Raw genomic sequence first — 15,705 nt, 5'->3', positions numbered from 1 at the left:
TAACGTTTGTGTGGCTACTTTTAATTTGCTTTTTAAAATTAAGAATTAGCTTACATTTTTATGCTAATACCACTATAACATAGTTTTGTTCTCAGCTGTGTTAGAAATATGGCATTCTTGTTCAAGGACTTGTTCAAAAGCTTGATTAGAAAATCAAGGTTTTAATCTGTACTGCATTACTAACAATTTTCTTTGTAATTATATAGCTAGTATTTGATGGCTAAAATTCTTGTTCAAATGTTATAGATACAACTTTTTGGTTTTGGGGGGTGTTTTTTTGTTGGTGGTGTGGGGAGCATGGCAGAGCTTGGCAAGCTACCAGTATGCCAAAAACAGTAACAAGTCTCACAATGGAGATGTTACTGGGGCCCGCTTGAGCAAATTGATGAACAACAGGATGACAGTGCTATGGTACATACAGTGGTGTGGAGAGGGGTTACTCCCAGCAGTGTTCAGGGTTACTCTTGTCTCTACACTCAGATTTGGGGGACCATATGGGATGCTGGATATCAAACCTGGGTTGACTGTGTGCAGGGTAAGCACCCTACCCACTGTACTATCTCTCCGGCCCCAATTTTTCATTGTGATAAAATATAACATAAAATTCACTCCTTTATTGATATTCCTGAGAAGTTGGGAATCAAACCTAGAAGCTCATACACATAAGGCATATATTCTGCCACATGAACCACATCCTTTACCCCACTTTTAGAGTCTTGTCTTTTTTTTTTTTATGGTATGGAAATTGAACCCAGAACCTCACACATGAAGAACCAGTGCTCCACCACAGATCCATATCGTTGGCCCCTAATCATTTTTAAATGAAAAATTCACTGGCATTACATTCACATTTGTTGTAAAGCATCACTACCATGCATCTCCAGATCTTTTTCACCTTCCCAGTTGGAATTCCACATCCATTAAATAACAACCCATGGTTCTCTTTTCCCCACGACCTCTAGCACTCTCCTGTCTGTATGACGTACGTAGGTATGTAGTGTTCTGGGTATGTAGTATAAGTAGAGTTCTAGGTATGTAGTATCAGTAGAAAGTACACAATGTATGTCCTTTTGGAGTCAGGAAGATGATTCAAGGGCAAGAGCACTAGCTTTGCTTACAGGAACCCTGGGTTTGATCCCATCTTCTCCCTTGTGCCCCAAGAACCTCTTGCAGTAACACCACCCTCATCCCCTAGTACCACTTTGGGATGAAATTCAAAAACAAAAGCTGTCCGTATATTTCACTTAGCATAATGCTTTAAGTTTCATCCATGCTGTAGCATTTATATGTATATATGCATATCATATTTTAATGGACACCGGTTGTTTTCACTTTTTTGGTTTTTTTGTTTTGTTTTGTTTTTTTGTTTTGTTTTTTTGCTTTTTGGGTCACACCTGGCGATGCACAGGGGTTACTCCTGGCTCTGCACTCAGGAATTACTCCTGGCGGTGCTCAGGGGACCATATGGGATGCTGGGAATTGAACCTGGGTCGGCCTCGTGCAAGGCAAACGCCCTACCCGCTGTGCTATTGCTCCAGCCCCCTGTTTTCACTTTTTGGCTGTTATAAATGATGCTGTTTGAGCAAGGTATACAAATACCTCTTCGGTTTCCCCACTTCCTCCTTTGGGGTATAAATTCACAAGCTAGATCATATGGTAATTCTGTACATAATTTTTGTATGAACTGACGTGTTGACTTTCACAGTAGTTGGTATTTCCTACCAGGTGCTTACACAGGTTTAGTTTTGCCACATCTTTATCAGCACTTGAAAATTTCTGGGTATCTAAACTATGTATCTGTTTTTTAAAAAAAATCTACATTAGATCTAGGAGTTAATTTATCAATGTGATTACCTATTTTTTTAAAAAGAGAAGAATTTCTGCCTGGAAAAAGATTTGGTTTTTGATTTTTTTGTTGTTGGTTGTTTTTTGTTGTTTTGGGTTTTGGGGGTTTGGTGTTTTGGGGTTTTTTGTTTTTGTTTTCTTTTGGTTTTGAACCCACACCAGGTAATGCTCAGTGCTTACTCCTGCCTCTGCACTCAGGAATCACTCCTGGTGGGATTATTCAGGATGGGAAATCTATACTGAAAGTAGACTAAGGACCAAATATGATGGCCTGTCAGTATCTGTATTGCAAACCATGATGCCCCAAAGTAGAGAGAGAGTAAGAAGGAAGGTGCCTGCCATGGCACTACATGTAGTCCCCACAGAGGTAGGGGATGGGTTGGGATGGGGGTGGTAGGAGGGATACTGGGGACATTGGTGATGGAAAATGCGCACTGATGGAGGGATGGGTGTTCGATCATTGTGTGATCGAAACTCAATCATGAAAGCTGAGTAACTATCTCACAGTGATTCAACTAAAAAATTTTAAAATAAAAAATTTTTAATTAAATGAAAATGAAATTTTTTTAAAAAAAAAGAATCACTCCTAGCGGTGCTTGGGAGAATATATGGGATGTTAGGGATTAAATCCAGGTTGGCCACGTGCAAGACCAGTGCCCACACACAGTACTATCTCTCCAGTCCCTACTTTTGTTTCATAAGTAAAATTTTTTTTTTTTATTTTTTTTTTTTTTTTTGCTTTTTGGGTCACACCTGGCGATGCACAGGGGTTACTCCTGGCTCTGCACTCAGGAATCACCCCTGGCCGTGCTCAGGGGACCATATGGGATGCTGGGATTCGAACCCGGGTCGGCCGCGTGCAAGGCAAATGCCCTACCCGCGGTGCTATCACTCCAGCCCCCTCATAAGTAAAATTTTATTTAACAAGCCTTTTTTAAAATTTCAAAGATTTATATACCCTGCATAGTCCAAGTTTTGAAAGCAGACATATTTCTGTATCAGTTAACTCTGAAAAAGCAGTTTAGAATTATTATTGATATTCTATACACACACATACACAGAAATATAGCGGGTAGGGCATTTGCCTTGCATGCCGCCGACCCGGGTTCAATTCCTTCATCCCTCTCAGAGAGCCCAGCACTCTACCAAGAGTATCTTGCCTCTGTGGCAGAGCCTGGCAAGCTACCCGTGTTGTATTTGATATGCCAGAAACAGTAACAAGTCTCACAATGGAGACGTTACTGGTACCCGCTCGAGCAAATTGATGAACAATGGGGCTGCAGTGCTACAGTGCTAAAATGACCCCGTTTAAGTTTAGGTAACTAATTACAGATTATTTATGCTAATGAAAATATATATATGTTATTATTTCAAAGAGTATCCTTAAAAATAAGTGAGGGGGCTGGAGCAATAGCACAGCGGGTAGGGCGTTTGCCTTGCACGCAGGCAACCCGGGTTCGATTCCCAGCATCCCATATGGTCCCCTGAGCACCGCCAGGAGTAATTCCTGAGCGCAGAGCCAGGAGTAACCCCTGTGCATCGCCAGGTGAGACCCAAAAATAAATAAATAAATAATTGAGAGGGGCAAAAGGGCAACTGAAGACATTGGTGTGAGGATAGCGGACCCTGGTAAAGGGATTGTACACCTGGAATTCAATCATAAATAACTTGGTAACTTTGTAACTCACTATGATTTCATAAACTAAAATAATACCAAGAGCTTCATTAAAAGTTCAATGAGGCTGAGTTTGGTATATATATAAATATATATTGATACAGATTTCAGACTTATTCAAACAGCAGACAAGGGCAGGGATGTGGCTCAGTGGTAAAACATTTTCTTTGAGTAGGTGCTACCTTGGATTAGATGCCTCCTGACGTTTGGGGCTGGAGCTGGCAGGAGTGGAGTTCCCAAAAATTACAATTAGTAGATCAAAGTTTATTATAGGGATTGGAAATAAGGGTCAGATAGTAGAAAATAATCCTTGCATGTATGAGGCTCTGAGTTTGTCACCCAATTCCATTGAAAAATTTGTCTCCAAGGGACTGGGTAGGGCATGTGCCTTGCACCCATCTCACTCGGGTTAGATCCATGGCACTACATATAGATCCCAGGCCCTGCCAGGAATGTGCCCTGAACACAGAGCCAGGAGTAAGTCCTGAGCACTGCCTGGTATTGACCAAAACCAAAAAAAAAATGTTTTTTTAATTAAAAAAAAAATCCTTGGGGCTGGGGTTATAGAGGTAAAATGCTTGCCTTGCATGTGGTGACCCAGGTTTGATTCCCAGCAGCCCTTATGATCCCTCAGGCCCTGCTAGGAGTGATCTCTGAGTGCAGAGCCAGTAGTAAGCCCTGATCAATGCCAGGTGTGGTCCAAACCACCCCTCCACCCCCCACCTAATAGTAATAATAATAATTTATAATAATAATAATAATAATTTGTAATGGCTAATGGCTTAAAAAAATTAAAATGCTGGGCCAGAGAGATAGTACAGGAGTTAAGGTACATGCTATGAATGCTGTCAACTCCAGCTTAATCTTGGTAGTACCTGGCCCCCTGAACACCTCTAGGTATGGCCCTTCCACCCCCAAGCACTGCTGCAGGAGCTGTAGGAACTGGCACAGAACCTCAGTCCATGTCAACCAGAATTTCTGGGAGGGACTCCAGGCCTCCTACTGGCTCACCATCAAAAAAGAAAACCACTTAATCTTGGAGATCTGGGGAGCTCAATAGACTGGAGCACATATGTTTTGCATGCACGAGACCCAGGTTCAATCTGCAAAACCATATAGCCCCCAGAACAACACATAGAGCAACCCCCAGCATCACCAGATGTGTCCCCCAAAATAAATTAAGACAATAGTGGAGAGCAGTGTAAACAGTAACTCCAGAGCTAAACTGTGAATCCCATGCAGCTCTTTGCTATGTGATTTTGAGCTAATTAGAATTTCTTTTAGCTGTTTCTTGGATAAAATTAGTAAGAATAAACTATTATAGCACTGTAGCACTGTCGTCCTGTTGTTCATTGGTTTTGCTCAAGCGAGCACCAGTAATGTCTCCATTGTGAGACTTGTTACTGTTTTTGGCATATCGAATACGTACGGGTAGCTTGCCAGACTCTACCATGCTGGCGGGATACTCTCAGTAACTTGCCAGGTTCTCTGAGCGGAATGGAGGAATCAAACCCAGGTCGGCTGCGTGCAAGGCAAATGCCTTACGCGCTGTGCTATCACTCCAGCCCAGAGGCAAATTAGCAATGTTTATTTTTCCATTTTCTTTAAGTCACTTGTAAGTCATTCTTGAAGTCTATGTGATTGAATACTGTTCTAGTGCCATAGCCATAGGTGGGTAGAAGCCTTTCTGTGTTAGTGAAGAATGCATATCATATGATGTGTTTGGGAGACAAAGTTTGTCATGTAACAGAGTACTTAAAGCTTTTCTTGATGCAGCTTTTAGATGTAAGCAAAGGGTTTTGTTTTTGCTTTTTAAAGTAAGCCATTTAATATAATGTTCTTTCCATTCTCAGGTTAGACGAACTGCAAAAGCAACTACAGGAAGACATTAGGCAGGGCCGAGGCATCAAATCTCCACTTAGAATTGGAGATCAAGACAGTACAGATGATGAGGATGGCCTTTTAGAAGAGCACAGGTACAGTATTTGTCACAACATGTATGTACCTCAGCATGTTTACACATTGATAGAGGGGACACTTGCTGTGCTTCCAGGCTGTTCCTGGCCAGGTGCTCTCAGAGTCCCTGCGGTGCTGAGGATTACGCCTGGGGCTCCAGCATGCAGAGCATATACGCCAGCACTTCGAGCTATCACTCTGGACCAGTTACGCATTTTTCATGTTTTGTTTTTGTGAAATAAATGGACAGTGATGGTTATTAAGGAATACAGATTCACATTGGAAATATTGTGGGTTTGATTACCACAATAAATAGAACAATGGCGTATATAGGCATTATATTTATATTGTATCTTAGTCTATAAAGAATTGCAGTAGCATTATGTTTTTTTTATTTTTTTATTTTTTAAAAAATGTATAGGAGCCAGAGATATAGAACTGAAATTAAGGGGCTTGCCTTGCATACAGTTGGCCCCAGTTCAATCCCCAGTACCACATTATCCACCCCTGCAGACATCACTGGGTATGGCCCCAATCCCTTCTCCACCCCTGCCTCCCCCTAGCTCATCTTGCCCCCCAAAAGCAATGTATATTCCTGAAACAGGATCTAACAAAAAAATGAACATGTGTTTGGAGAAGTGGTACAAATAAATTTGATCAATATGGGATTGTCAACAATTTTTAATTTTTTTAAAGCCCAATAAAATGTAAAGTGCAATAAATAAGTTATGTGTTTAATCTATGATAGGTTTTCTAATGGATCTCTGATGGATTTCAGAGGCCGTTGTTAAGTCCAAGTCAAATCATTGGTCTTTTCTCTCTGGTTATTGTTTCTTTTCACACACACATTTAGTGACTTTGAACTATTAGCAAAAATGAGAGGATATACTTTTTCTTGCTAGCCTTCTAATCTTGGATCAGGTGTGAGTTTTCAGAAAAATTTTCTTTGACCTAACTTAAATACAGAACTATACATAGTAGAAGCCAAAGACGTAGCTCAGTGGCCTAAATGTTTGCTTTGCATGTAGGAGGCCTGGGTTGGAAGCCCAACACTTGAATGTGTGGTCTCCAGGAAAAATTGCACAGTATGACTGCTTGGTATTCAATAATCTTTTCTTTTTTAAAGGGAATTTCTAAAGAAATTTTCAGTTACAATTGATGCTATTCCTGATCATCATCCAGGTGAAGAAATATTTAATTTTCTCAATTCTGGAAAAATTTTCAACCAGTATACCTTGGATTTAAGAGATTCTGGTTTTATTGGACAAAGTGCTGTAGAAAAGCTTATTCTCAAGTAAGTAGAAAAAGAGGTGTTTCACTTATTTTTATTAATAATATTGATCTAAATGATTTCTGATGTAAACATCTAAAGCAGTGATGAGGAATGTCAAGCTTCAGATGTCTACCCACACTTGGATTTACCTGTCATATGCTGTACGTGACAGAGTAAATGCAAACTTATTTTTGGCTGCCAGTGACCTATCTTCTTCTGTTGTAGGGTCCACAGGTGATGTTATCAATAACTAAATGACCTTTGGCAGAAAAAAAAGATACCCTACTCTGTTTTCATGGGTTAATTTCCATTATAATGTATTTAGTTTTCAATACTCTTTCTTGTTAGAATTTGGGTTTTTTTTTTTTAATTCATTTATAGGAAACGGCATAGGATAGTTTTTTTTTTTGTACACCATGTGCTTTTATTGGTTTAGATTAGGATCAGTATACTATAAAAACAGCTGTAAAAATAACAGATGCTTGAACAGAAAGTATATCTATTTTGTGAAAGAAGTTCACAGATAGGAAGCCCAAGACTAATGGCAATCCTTTTTCACTCTCCTTAGCACCTAGTTGCTTCACGTACAGTAGAGCTCCCATCTTTGTATTCAAATTCTCAGAAATTTCACATTCCTACTTATGATTAGTTATAATTTAGCATGACCATATCTACCTGTAAGCAAAGTAATTAAAAAACAAAAAGTGATATTTATTTCAGGCAACCACTGTACCCAGTTAAAAATAACGGCTCAGTTATCAAAAGGAAAGAATAGAAGCTTGGGAAGCTAACAGTCTGCCTCAATACCCAAGCTGGTCTAATTTCTCCCAGTGCATCATATCTTAGATTCATAGAGATCATAGACACTGTAGTGCTGAGTTTTATGAAAGAAAGTACATTCCCCAGATGACAAAAGCACTCTTTGAAGACTTGATAAGCTGCTACTTAACACTGCTAGCAAATGTAGAATTGTCTATCAGATAAACTTTGTACGCAACCAATAGATTGGGTCAGCCTTACTCCATCAATTGTTACTTCTATGACTAAGCCATCAATGGGGTAGAGCCTGCCTCTCTGACTGAGGATGGTCTGCTTATTTATTTCTTCAGTTATGCCAGATTATGTCAGATGTGTTAGTAGAAATCTCTTGCCACGAAAGTAATAGTTATTTTGATTTTATCTTAATTTTTCAGATCAGGAAAAACAGATCAGATATTTTTGACAACACAAGGCTTTCTTACATCTGCTTATCATTATGTCCAGTGTCCTATTCCTGTGTTAAAGTGGCTGTTTCGGGTAAGAAAAATGTTGGGAGGATGCATGATGATGATTTAGGCACATGATGTTCCAATAGCACACCTTCACCTTCCCACCTCTCTTTAGCGAACTCAGTTTTATAGGCTGAGTCAGAAAAAGTAAACTTTTAAAATATCTTATTTGTGAATTACTAGAGAAAATGCAATCTAGCATATTGAATCCATGGTTTGTCTGGGTTAGATAAGTTGAAACAAAAGGAGTCAATGTAGAGATGGTGGAGAAAATGCTGGGACTGGAGCAACAGGTAGGGCATTAGCCTTGGATGTAACTAACCTGGGTTCCATCTCCAACATCCCATATGATCCCCTGAGCACACCAAGAGTGATCCCTGAGCATTGCCCAGTGTAGCCCAAAGGGAAAAAGAAAAAAAAGCTAACGCAGATAATCTGCCTAATAGTCAATGTAAGTTGTGTCTGAGATATTTCCTCAGACTTGTAAATCACTATTATAGTTTTAGAAGAGATTTTCTAACATTTTTTATGCCTGAGTTTGGTTTTATTTATTTTTACTTTACCCACCCACGCATAGGTTTTTTTGTTTGTCTTTGATATTGGGTGGAGGGTGGGAGAGGGGGGTTGCATACCCTGTGGTGCACAGTGGATAGCACAGTGCCAGGACCCAAACCCAGGCCTGCTGCATGCAAAGCATGTGCTCAGCCTATTGTGCTGTCCCTTCAGCCAGTGTCCTCCCACCCCTTATCTTTGCTCTTTCCTTCGTTGGTGTTCCCTGTGATGTCTGTGAGTTTGCGCATGCTCAGTTGTGGTCCTGATCAGAGCTTGTACTCTAGTTGTGATGCTCATCGGGGATCACTGTTGTACTCACACTCTAACTTGTAAGGAGTCACACTTGCTGCCATGGTGCTCACACAGCTTCAATGGTGGTGTTCATTTGTGGTTGTGGTATACCAGAGATCACATACTTGGTTGTGGCATTAGGGATCCCAAGTAGCAGTGCCATCATGATCCCACTTGGCACTTGTGGAGTGGTGCCAGGCTTTTAACTCGACCTCATGCCTACAAGACAGGTGCTTTGCCACTGTGCTATCTCTGGGCCCTGTAACTTTGCTCTTACGTATAGTAGTTGATGTAGTCCCTAGATAGAATGAGGACCTAAATGAAAACCTGAAGAAAGTAATCGAGTAAACCTATACTGATACAGGAAGAACATTTTAAGCACAGTGTATATGTTATGTGGACCACGAAAAGAACATTTGCTTTAGGACCTTAGTAATTTTTGGCAGTGTTAATTCAACATTGTCACTTTATTATAACTTCCTTGACTAAACCTCATTTCTAATAGTATTTCATAGGGTTTTGTTGGGTTTTGTTGTTGTTGTTGTTGTTGTTTATTTTTTTTGGGGGGGGTGCAGTTTGGGCCAAAGCCAGCAGTGTTCCTGCCTCTGCACTCTTGGTATGACTCGAGTAACTGTGTATGGTACTGGGAATCCCATGTCTGCCCCATGCAAGACAAGCACCCAACCTGCTCTGCTATCACTCTGGCCCAATAGTATTCCTGTTTTGTTTTGTTTTTGTGTTTTGTTGTTGTTGTTGTTTTTGTTTTGGGGCCACACTTGGTGATGCTCAGAGGTTACTCCTGCCTCCGCACTCAGGAATCACTCTTCATAGTGCCCAGGGAAGCATATGGGATGCTGAGAAGCAAATCTGGGTCAACTGTGTGCAAGGCAAGTGCCTTACCCACAGTACTATCGCTCCAGTCCAGTATTTCAGTTATTTTATTTGTGTTTTGGGCTACAGTCTGCTATGCTCAGGGCTTAGTCCTAGCTCTGTGCTCAGGGATTTTCCTGACGAGGCTCAGGGGACCATACATGGTATTAGGGATAAAATCTGGCATGGCTGCATGCAAGGCAGCTGCCCTGGCTGCTGTATTACCACTCCAGCTCAGTGTTTCAGTTATTTTAAAAGAACTATCTTAATACTTTTGTCTCCCCGTAAATATTCTTTAGTAAGTTTCTTATTTCTCTTATCATTTTTCTGAGTGACTCTGAGCTTGTCAGTGTTGTTTCTAAAGTGTTTTCGCACTTATCTACATAAATGGCCATATTCTTTTATTTTCCTTTGAAAGGAGTGTAGCTCATCCATACCTCCACCCCCCAAAAAAATCTGCTTTTTTATTTTTTCTTCTTGGGGGGTGAGTACACATCTGGTGATGTTCAGGTGTTTCTCCTAGTGATGCTCAGGGGACTATATATGGAGCAAGGGATTACACTGGCATCAACTGCATGCAAAGAAAGTGCTTTAACCCCATGAACATTTTAGAATGGAAAGAGCCCTCCTTCAGAATTATACTAGATTTAAGTACAACTCCATATATATCATGTTGAGTAGAGTGATTTAATCTATCTGAGCCTGTTTACTCCTATGTGTAATGTATGATTACTTCATAGGGCTATTGTGGGGCCAGAGAGCTAGTCCAGGGTGTATGGCACTTGCCTTGTATGTGGCTAACCTGGGTTTAAATGATCTTTTAATTCCCTCCAGGAATGATTCCCTAAACCCAGAGCTAAGAGTAAGCCCTTAGCACCACTGGGTATTGCCCCAAAAACAAACAAACAAAAACATGGACTATTGTAAGTCAGTGAAATGCACATAAAACTCGTTTATGTATGCCTAAACAAATTGTAAGTGCTCATGATTTCACTGTTCTTTTTTTTTTAACTTTTAACAGATGATGTCAGTTCACACAGATTGTATTGTGTCTGTGCAGATTTTAAGTACATTGATGGAAATTACAATTAGAAATGGTGAGTAAATTTTCTCATTAACAATATATTATTGGTGGGGCTGGGGCGATAGCACAGCGGGTAGGGCGTTTGCCTTGCACACGGCTGACCCGGGTTCGAATCCCAGCATCCCATATGGTCCCCTGAGCACCGCCAGGGGTAATTGCTTAGTGCAGAGCCAGGAGTAACCCCTGTGCATCGCCGGGTGTGACCCAAAAAGCAAAACATATATATATATATATATATATATATATATATATATATATATATATATATATATTATTGGTTATCTGTATGTACATGGATCTCCTTCAGATTGCTAAAATGAGCATATTTAGAAGTACAAACTAAAAAATTGTTTTTGTCACCTAAATCTTCAATGATGAAATGAAATTCCAGAAATTAGTATATGAAGGCCAGGGATATAAATTAGTGATAGGAGAAATTGTCTTGCATGTGTAACGTCCTGGGTTTAATCCCCAGCATCCCGTATGGTCCCCTGATTCCCACCAGGAGTAATTCCTGAGTGTAGAGCCAAGAGTAACTCATGAGCATTGCTGAGTCTAGCCCCCATCCCATCCCCACCAAAAAAAAAAGATTCCTTATGATGAAACAGGCATATCAGGGGCCTTCTCCTTAGAGAGGAGGTTTGAGAGTAGAGTATGAACTATGGCAGCTAGCGTCAAAGGGATTAGCATTTTAAAGGCTTCTTTTCTCTCTTTGACCAAGTAATAAGTTTAAGGAGTGTAGATGAAACTGTAACCAAAGGATGCATTATGCTTCCAGAGAAATTTCAAGGAAAAGTATTGGAAGCTGGGCCAGAGAGATTGTACAGCAGGTAGGGTGTTTGCCTTGCTGTACCAACCAGAATTCACTCTCTGGCATGTCCCCTCAGCACTGCCAGGAGAAATCTCTGAGCAGATCCAGGAATACACCCTAAGCACTTCTGGATGTGACCCAAAAACCAAAAAAGGAAAAATAAAGTATTGGGAGCAGTAAAAGCTTTTAGATTTGACTCAGCCAGTCAGTGTTAAAGTTGGAGATAAGTTTCTTTTCCCAGAGTATGGTTGCACCAAAGTAGTTCTAGATAATAAGGTTTCTTACTTAGAGATGGCAATGTTCTTGGGATATTTGTTTACTGAACTCACCATTGAAATGGTATTATGTGAAGATACCCATTTTGTAAAATTTCTGAAATCTACAACGTGTAAATAATTTCCATGTCTTTTATAATAAATTTATGTTAATGAAGGAAAAATCAAGAGTTGTGATTCATCTGTTTTGCTTGTTTTGAAGACTGGAAGAGTTAGGCTATGTAGGAACTAAAGATGATAAAATCTTGTTGTTTCAGCAGTAGTATTACTGTTTGCACTATTTAAAATAGATTGCTTCCTCTTGAGTTCTGGTACACTCCTTTATACATCACTCAAGTATTTTGGGAAGGAATGTCATTTCTTCACATTTATTTGAAAAACCAATTCCTATGACCATTCTTTCTATCCCTATTATGTGGCAGATCATTGCCAAATGTCATTTCTATGTCACTTTGAATTGTGAGTTTGTGGACCCAGGATTTGGTATAAAATTTTTCCTTCTCTTAACTAGACAACTTCAGTGATTCACCAGTGTGGCCCTGGATCCCATCATTGGCTGACATAGCAGCTGTGTTTTTCAATATGGGAATTGATTTTAAGTCTTTGTTTCCTCTGGAGAATCTTCAGCCAGACTTTAATGAAGACAATCTAGTGTAAGTTTTCTTTTCAAAGTTAACTCATAAAGATTATTTTAAGTAATTTGCATATATCCTGATATTCATTTGGTAATATGTTCAATATCCATTCTTGTTTTTATTAAAGTTGAAATGGATCTTGAACTAATGTCTTCTTAATACCTGTCAATCTGTAAAACTGTCAGGTTAACAGGGAAATAAGCACTCTCATGTTTTGTTGCTATAATCTTAGACTGTTTTATTACTATAACAATGTTAGGTTAAGAATAATGTCCTAATTGGCTTTTTCTACTCTAGAGAAGTCTGCCTTCTCTCTTCAACATATTCTCTTTTTCCCTTCACATCTAAGTAAGTTGTGTTTAATAGAAACTATCTTGCTTCACTTAAAATAATAATTATAAAGTTATAGTCCCAGCCCCACATATAGTGCCCCTGAGCCCTGCCTGGGAGTGATCCCTTAATGCAAAGCCAGGAATAAGCCCTGTGCAATCCCTGTTGCATTTTCTATTGTGGGCAGCCCCTCTAAAAATGAATAATGTAACAAACTATTGTTATTTAACATTGTTTTAGAACTACTGACCAAAGAAATTAGACAGGAGGGTAAAGTAAGACAAAAATTATTGGCAGTGCCTCATAAAAGTATTTTGATTTGCTTTACTCGTAGGACTACTTGTTAGATCTGTGGGGAAGAACTAACATACAGCTGATGAGAGATGAAACATCTGATGGTCAATTTTTTTTTCGTAGGTATTGGCTTATCAGCAAAGATGTTGTTTACTGTTGTGTAGGGTCTGATAGTTAAATGATCTTAAGCTAGTCATATTTTGAGGATGCCTAAAGTTGTTAAGCAGATCCATCTGCTCCAATCCTGAAAGATGACTCTAAATTGCATTGGGCTGGAGTGATAGTACAGCCTGTAGAGAACTTACCTTGCACACAGCTGACCCAGGTTCGATCTCTGGCATCCCATATGGTTCCCTGAGCACTCTTGAAGTGATCCCTGAGTGCAGAGCCAGAAGTAACCCCTGAGTATCACCAGGTGTGGCCCCTCCAAAAAATAAAGTTAAAAGTAAAAGTAAATTGCATGAAGAAATCAGATCCTGGTAATTATTGACTGACATATATTACAACTGGATTAAGTAGAATTTGTTGTTGGGACATTTTGAAGACAGAGATTCAAATGTTAGAGGAAGTGATGGATTGGCAAGGAAAAAAAAGAACCACATGAAACGACGTAAAAATTTATTGATGTTTAAAAAAAGATATTAGAAATGAATTGTTAAAAGATTCACTATTTACAGAAGTGATTTAGTTTATAGATAGAAGACTATAGATAAATTGGAAAGCAGTTAAAAGCAAGAGAATTTGATATGGATGCTAGGATAAGGTTAATAAAGAAAAATCAGTAACTATTCTAAAGATATATTAACTATCATTAAAATATAAACTGAAAAATATAAAATACCAGGGCGTGGAGAGATGTACAGTGGATAGGTGCATGTGGCCAACCTGGGTTCAGTCCCGCACATCCTCTTTGGGCACCCAAGCACTGCCAAGAGTAATTTCTGAATGTAGGTCCAAGAGTAAGCCCTGAGCATAATCAGGTATGACCCCAAAACAAACCTAAAAAAACTAGGAATAAATATTTTTTTCTTCTATTTGGTTTTGGGGCCACACCCAGCAGTGCTCAGGGCTTATTTCCATCTCTGTGCTCAGAAATTAGTCCTGGCATGCTTGGGTATCCATGTGGGATGCCAGGGATTGAACTTGGGTCGGCCTCATGCAAGGCAAACACCCTCTTCACTGTACTATTATTCCAGCCCCCCTCGGAATAAATTTAAATAGAATTGTGTATGTATATATAAATGTTACTAAGGCACTTTTTTTTTCTTTTTCTTTTTTTTTTCTTTTTGGGTCACACCCAGCGATGCACAGGGGTTACTCCTGGCCCATGAACTCAGGAATAGCTCCTGGCGGTGCTCAGGGGACCATATGGGATGCTGGGAATTGAACCTGGGTCAGCCGCGTTCAAGGCAAATGTCCTACCTGCTGTGCTATTGCTCCAGCCCCTAAGGCACATTTTTTAAGAGACTTTAATGGAGGAACTATGCTTTCAGCATAAAATATTTAATATTATAAGTATATGAGTTCCTAAAGGTAAACACAAAATACCACAATTTGGGGTTTTTTGGGGGGGAGGAAGAAGAAATTGGGACTACGCAAGTGATTATAACGTTAAGGGAAAAATAATGTCCCAGAAAGTTGCCTATTTTTTCTTTTTTTTTTTCTCTTCCTTTCATTGTTATTGTTGCTCTGTCACACATGACTGTCTGTGGTCATCTTAAAGAGTTTTTGGTCATTGTGTTTGCCAGGGTCACTGTAGTGCTCATACATTGGTCCGCTAAGGCTTACACATCTTGCTGCCACATTCTTTTAGTTGTATTGCTTGCACATGCCTGGCTGCAGCACCATGAGAAATCACTTTCAGTGCTGCAGATCACAGACAGCAGAGTTTCCAGGCTCAAAAATGCAGAGCTGTGATGAACCTTTGCGGCAGCACTGGGGATAGAACTCTCACTGGCTGGGCAGTGATTTATGCCTCAGACCCTTGACACAGTGAAGTCTGAAGAATTATGAGGCAGAACTGATGCAGCAAATATAATTAAACCAACTACATATAGGTACATAAAGTGATTATTTTTTTAAATGAGAAAAGAGGGGCTTAAAGAGATAGTACAGCGGGTAAGGCATTTTGCCTTGCATGTGGAAATCAGGGTTCTATCCCTGACACCACATACTGTCCCGTGAGCCCCACCAGGAGGGGTCCCTAATCACAGAGCCAGGAGTAAGCCTGAGCACTGCTGAGTGTGGCCAAAAAAGACAAAAAAGAGAGAGTGAAAAACAAGTTGTCTTTTTAGTGACTGGTACTGTTCACTAGCTGAAAAAACCTGGGTTAGGGTAAGAATTGCATCTATATCTCAGACTGATTTAAATAAATACACTTAGCCTCAAAAGCAGAAGAAATTGGCCACAGAGGAATTTTTTAAAAGGCTAAGGATAGGGGGCTGGCGCGATAGCACAGCGGGTAGGGCATTTGCCTTGCACGCGGCCGACCCGGGTTCTAATCCCAGCATCCCATATGGTCCCTTGAGCACCGCCAGGGGTAATTC

The 15,705-nt window shown here is 39.9% G+C and overlaps 1 protein-coding gene across 4 annotated transcripts in view; it reads left to right on the top strand.

Annotated features, from left to right (window-relative positions):
- SLF2 (SMC5-SMC6 complex localization factor 2) overlaps nucleotides 1-15,705 on the top strand; it is a 56,845-nt gene that overhangs the window by 14,992 nt on the left and 26,148 nt on the right. For all 4 annotated transcript variants that reach the window (XM_055118975.1, XM_055118976.1, XM_055118978.1 and 1 more), the window contains 5 exons: nucleotides 5,374-5,496; nucleotides 6,603-6,770; nucleotides 7,943-8,045; nucleotides 10,752-10,827; nucleotides 12,412-12,553. In XM_055118975.1, the coding sequence (XP_054974950.1) occupies nucleotides 5,374-5,496; nucleotides 6,603-6,770; nucleotides 7,943-8,045; nucleotides 10,752-10,827; nucleotides 12,412-12,553 (612 nt within the window). The remainder of the gene's footprint in view (nucleotides 1-5,373; nucleotides 5,497-6,602; nucleotides 6,771-7,942; nucleotides 8,046-10,751; nucleotides 10,828-12,411; nucleotides 12,554-15,705) is intronic.

This window comes from Sorex araneus, chromosome 11 (assembly GCF_027595985.1).
Source record: "Sorex araneus isolate mSorAra2 chromosome 11, mSorAra2.pri, whole genome shotgun sequence".
Classification (NCBI taxonomy): domain Eukaryota; kingdom Metazoa; phylum Chordata; class Mammalia; order Eulipotyphla; family Soricidae; genus Sorex; species Sorex araneus.
This window is presented reverse-complemented; position numbering and strand designations above follow the sequence as displayed.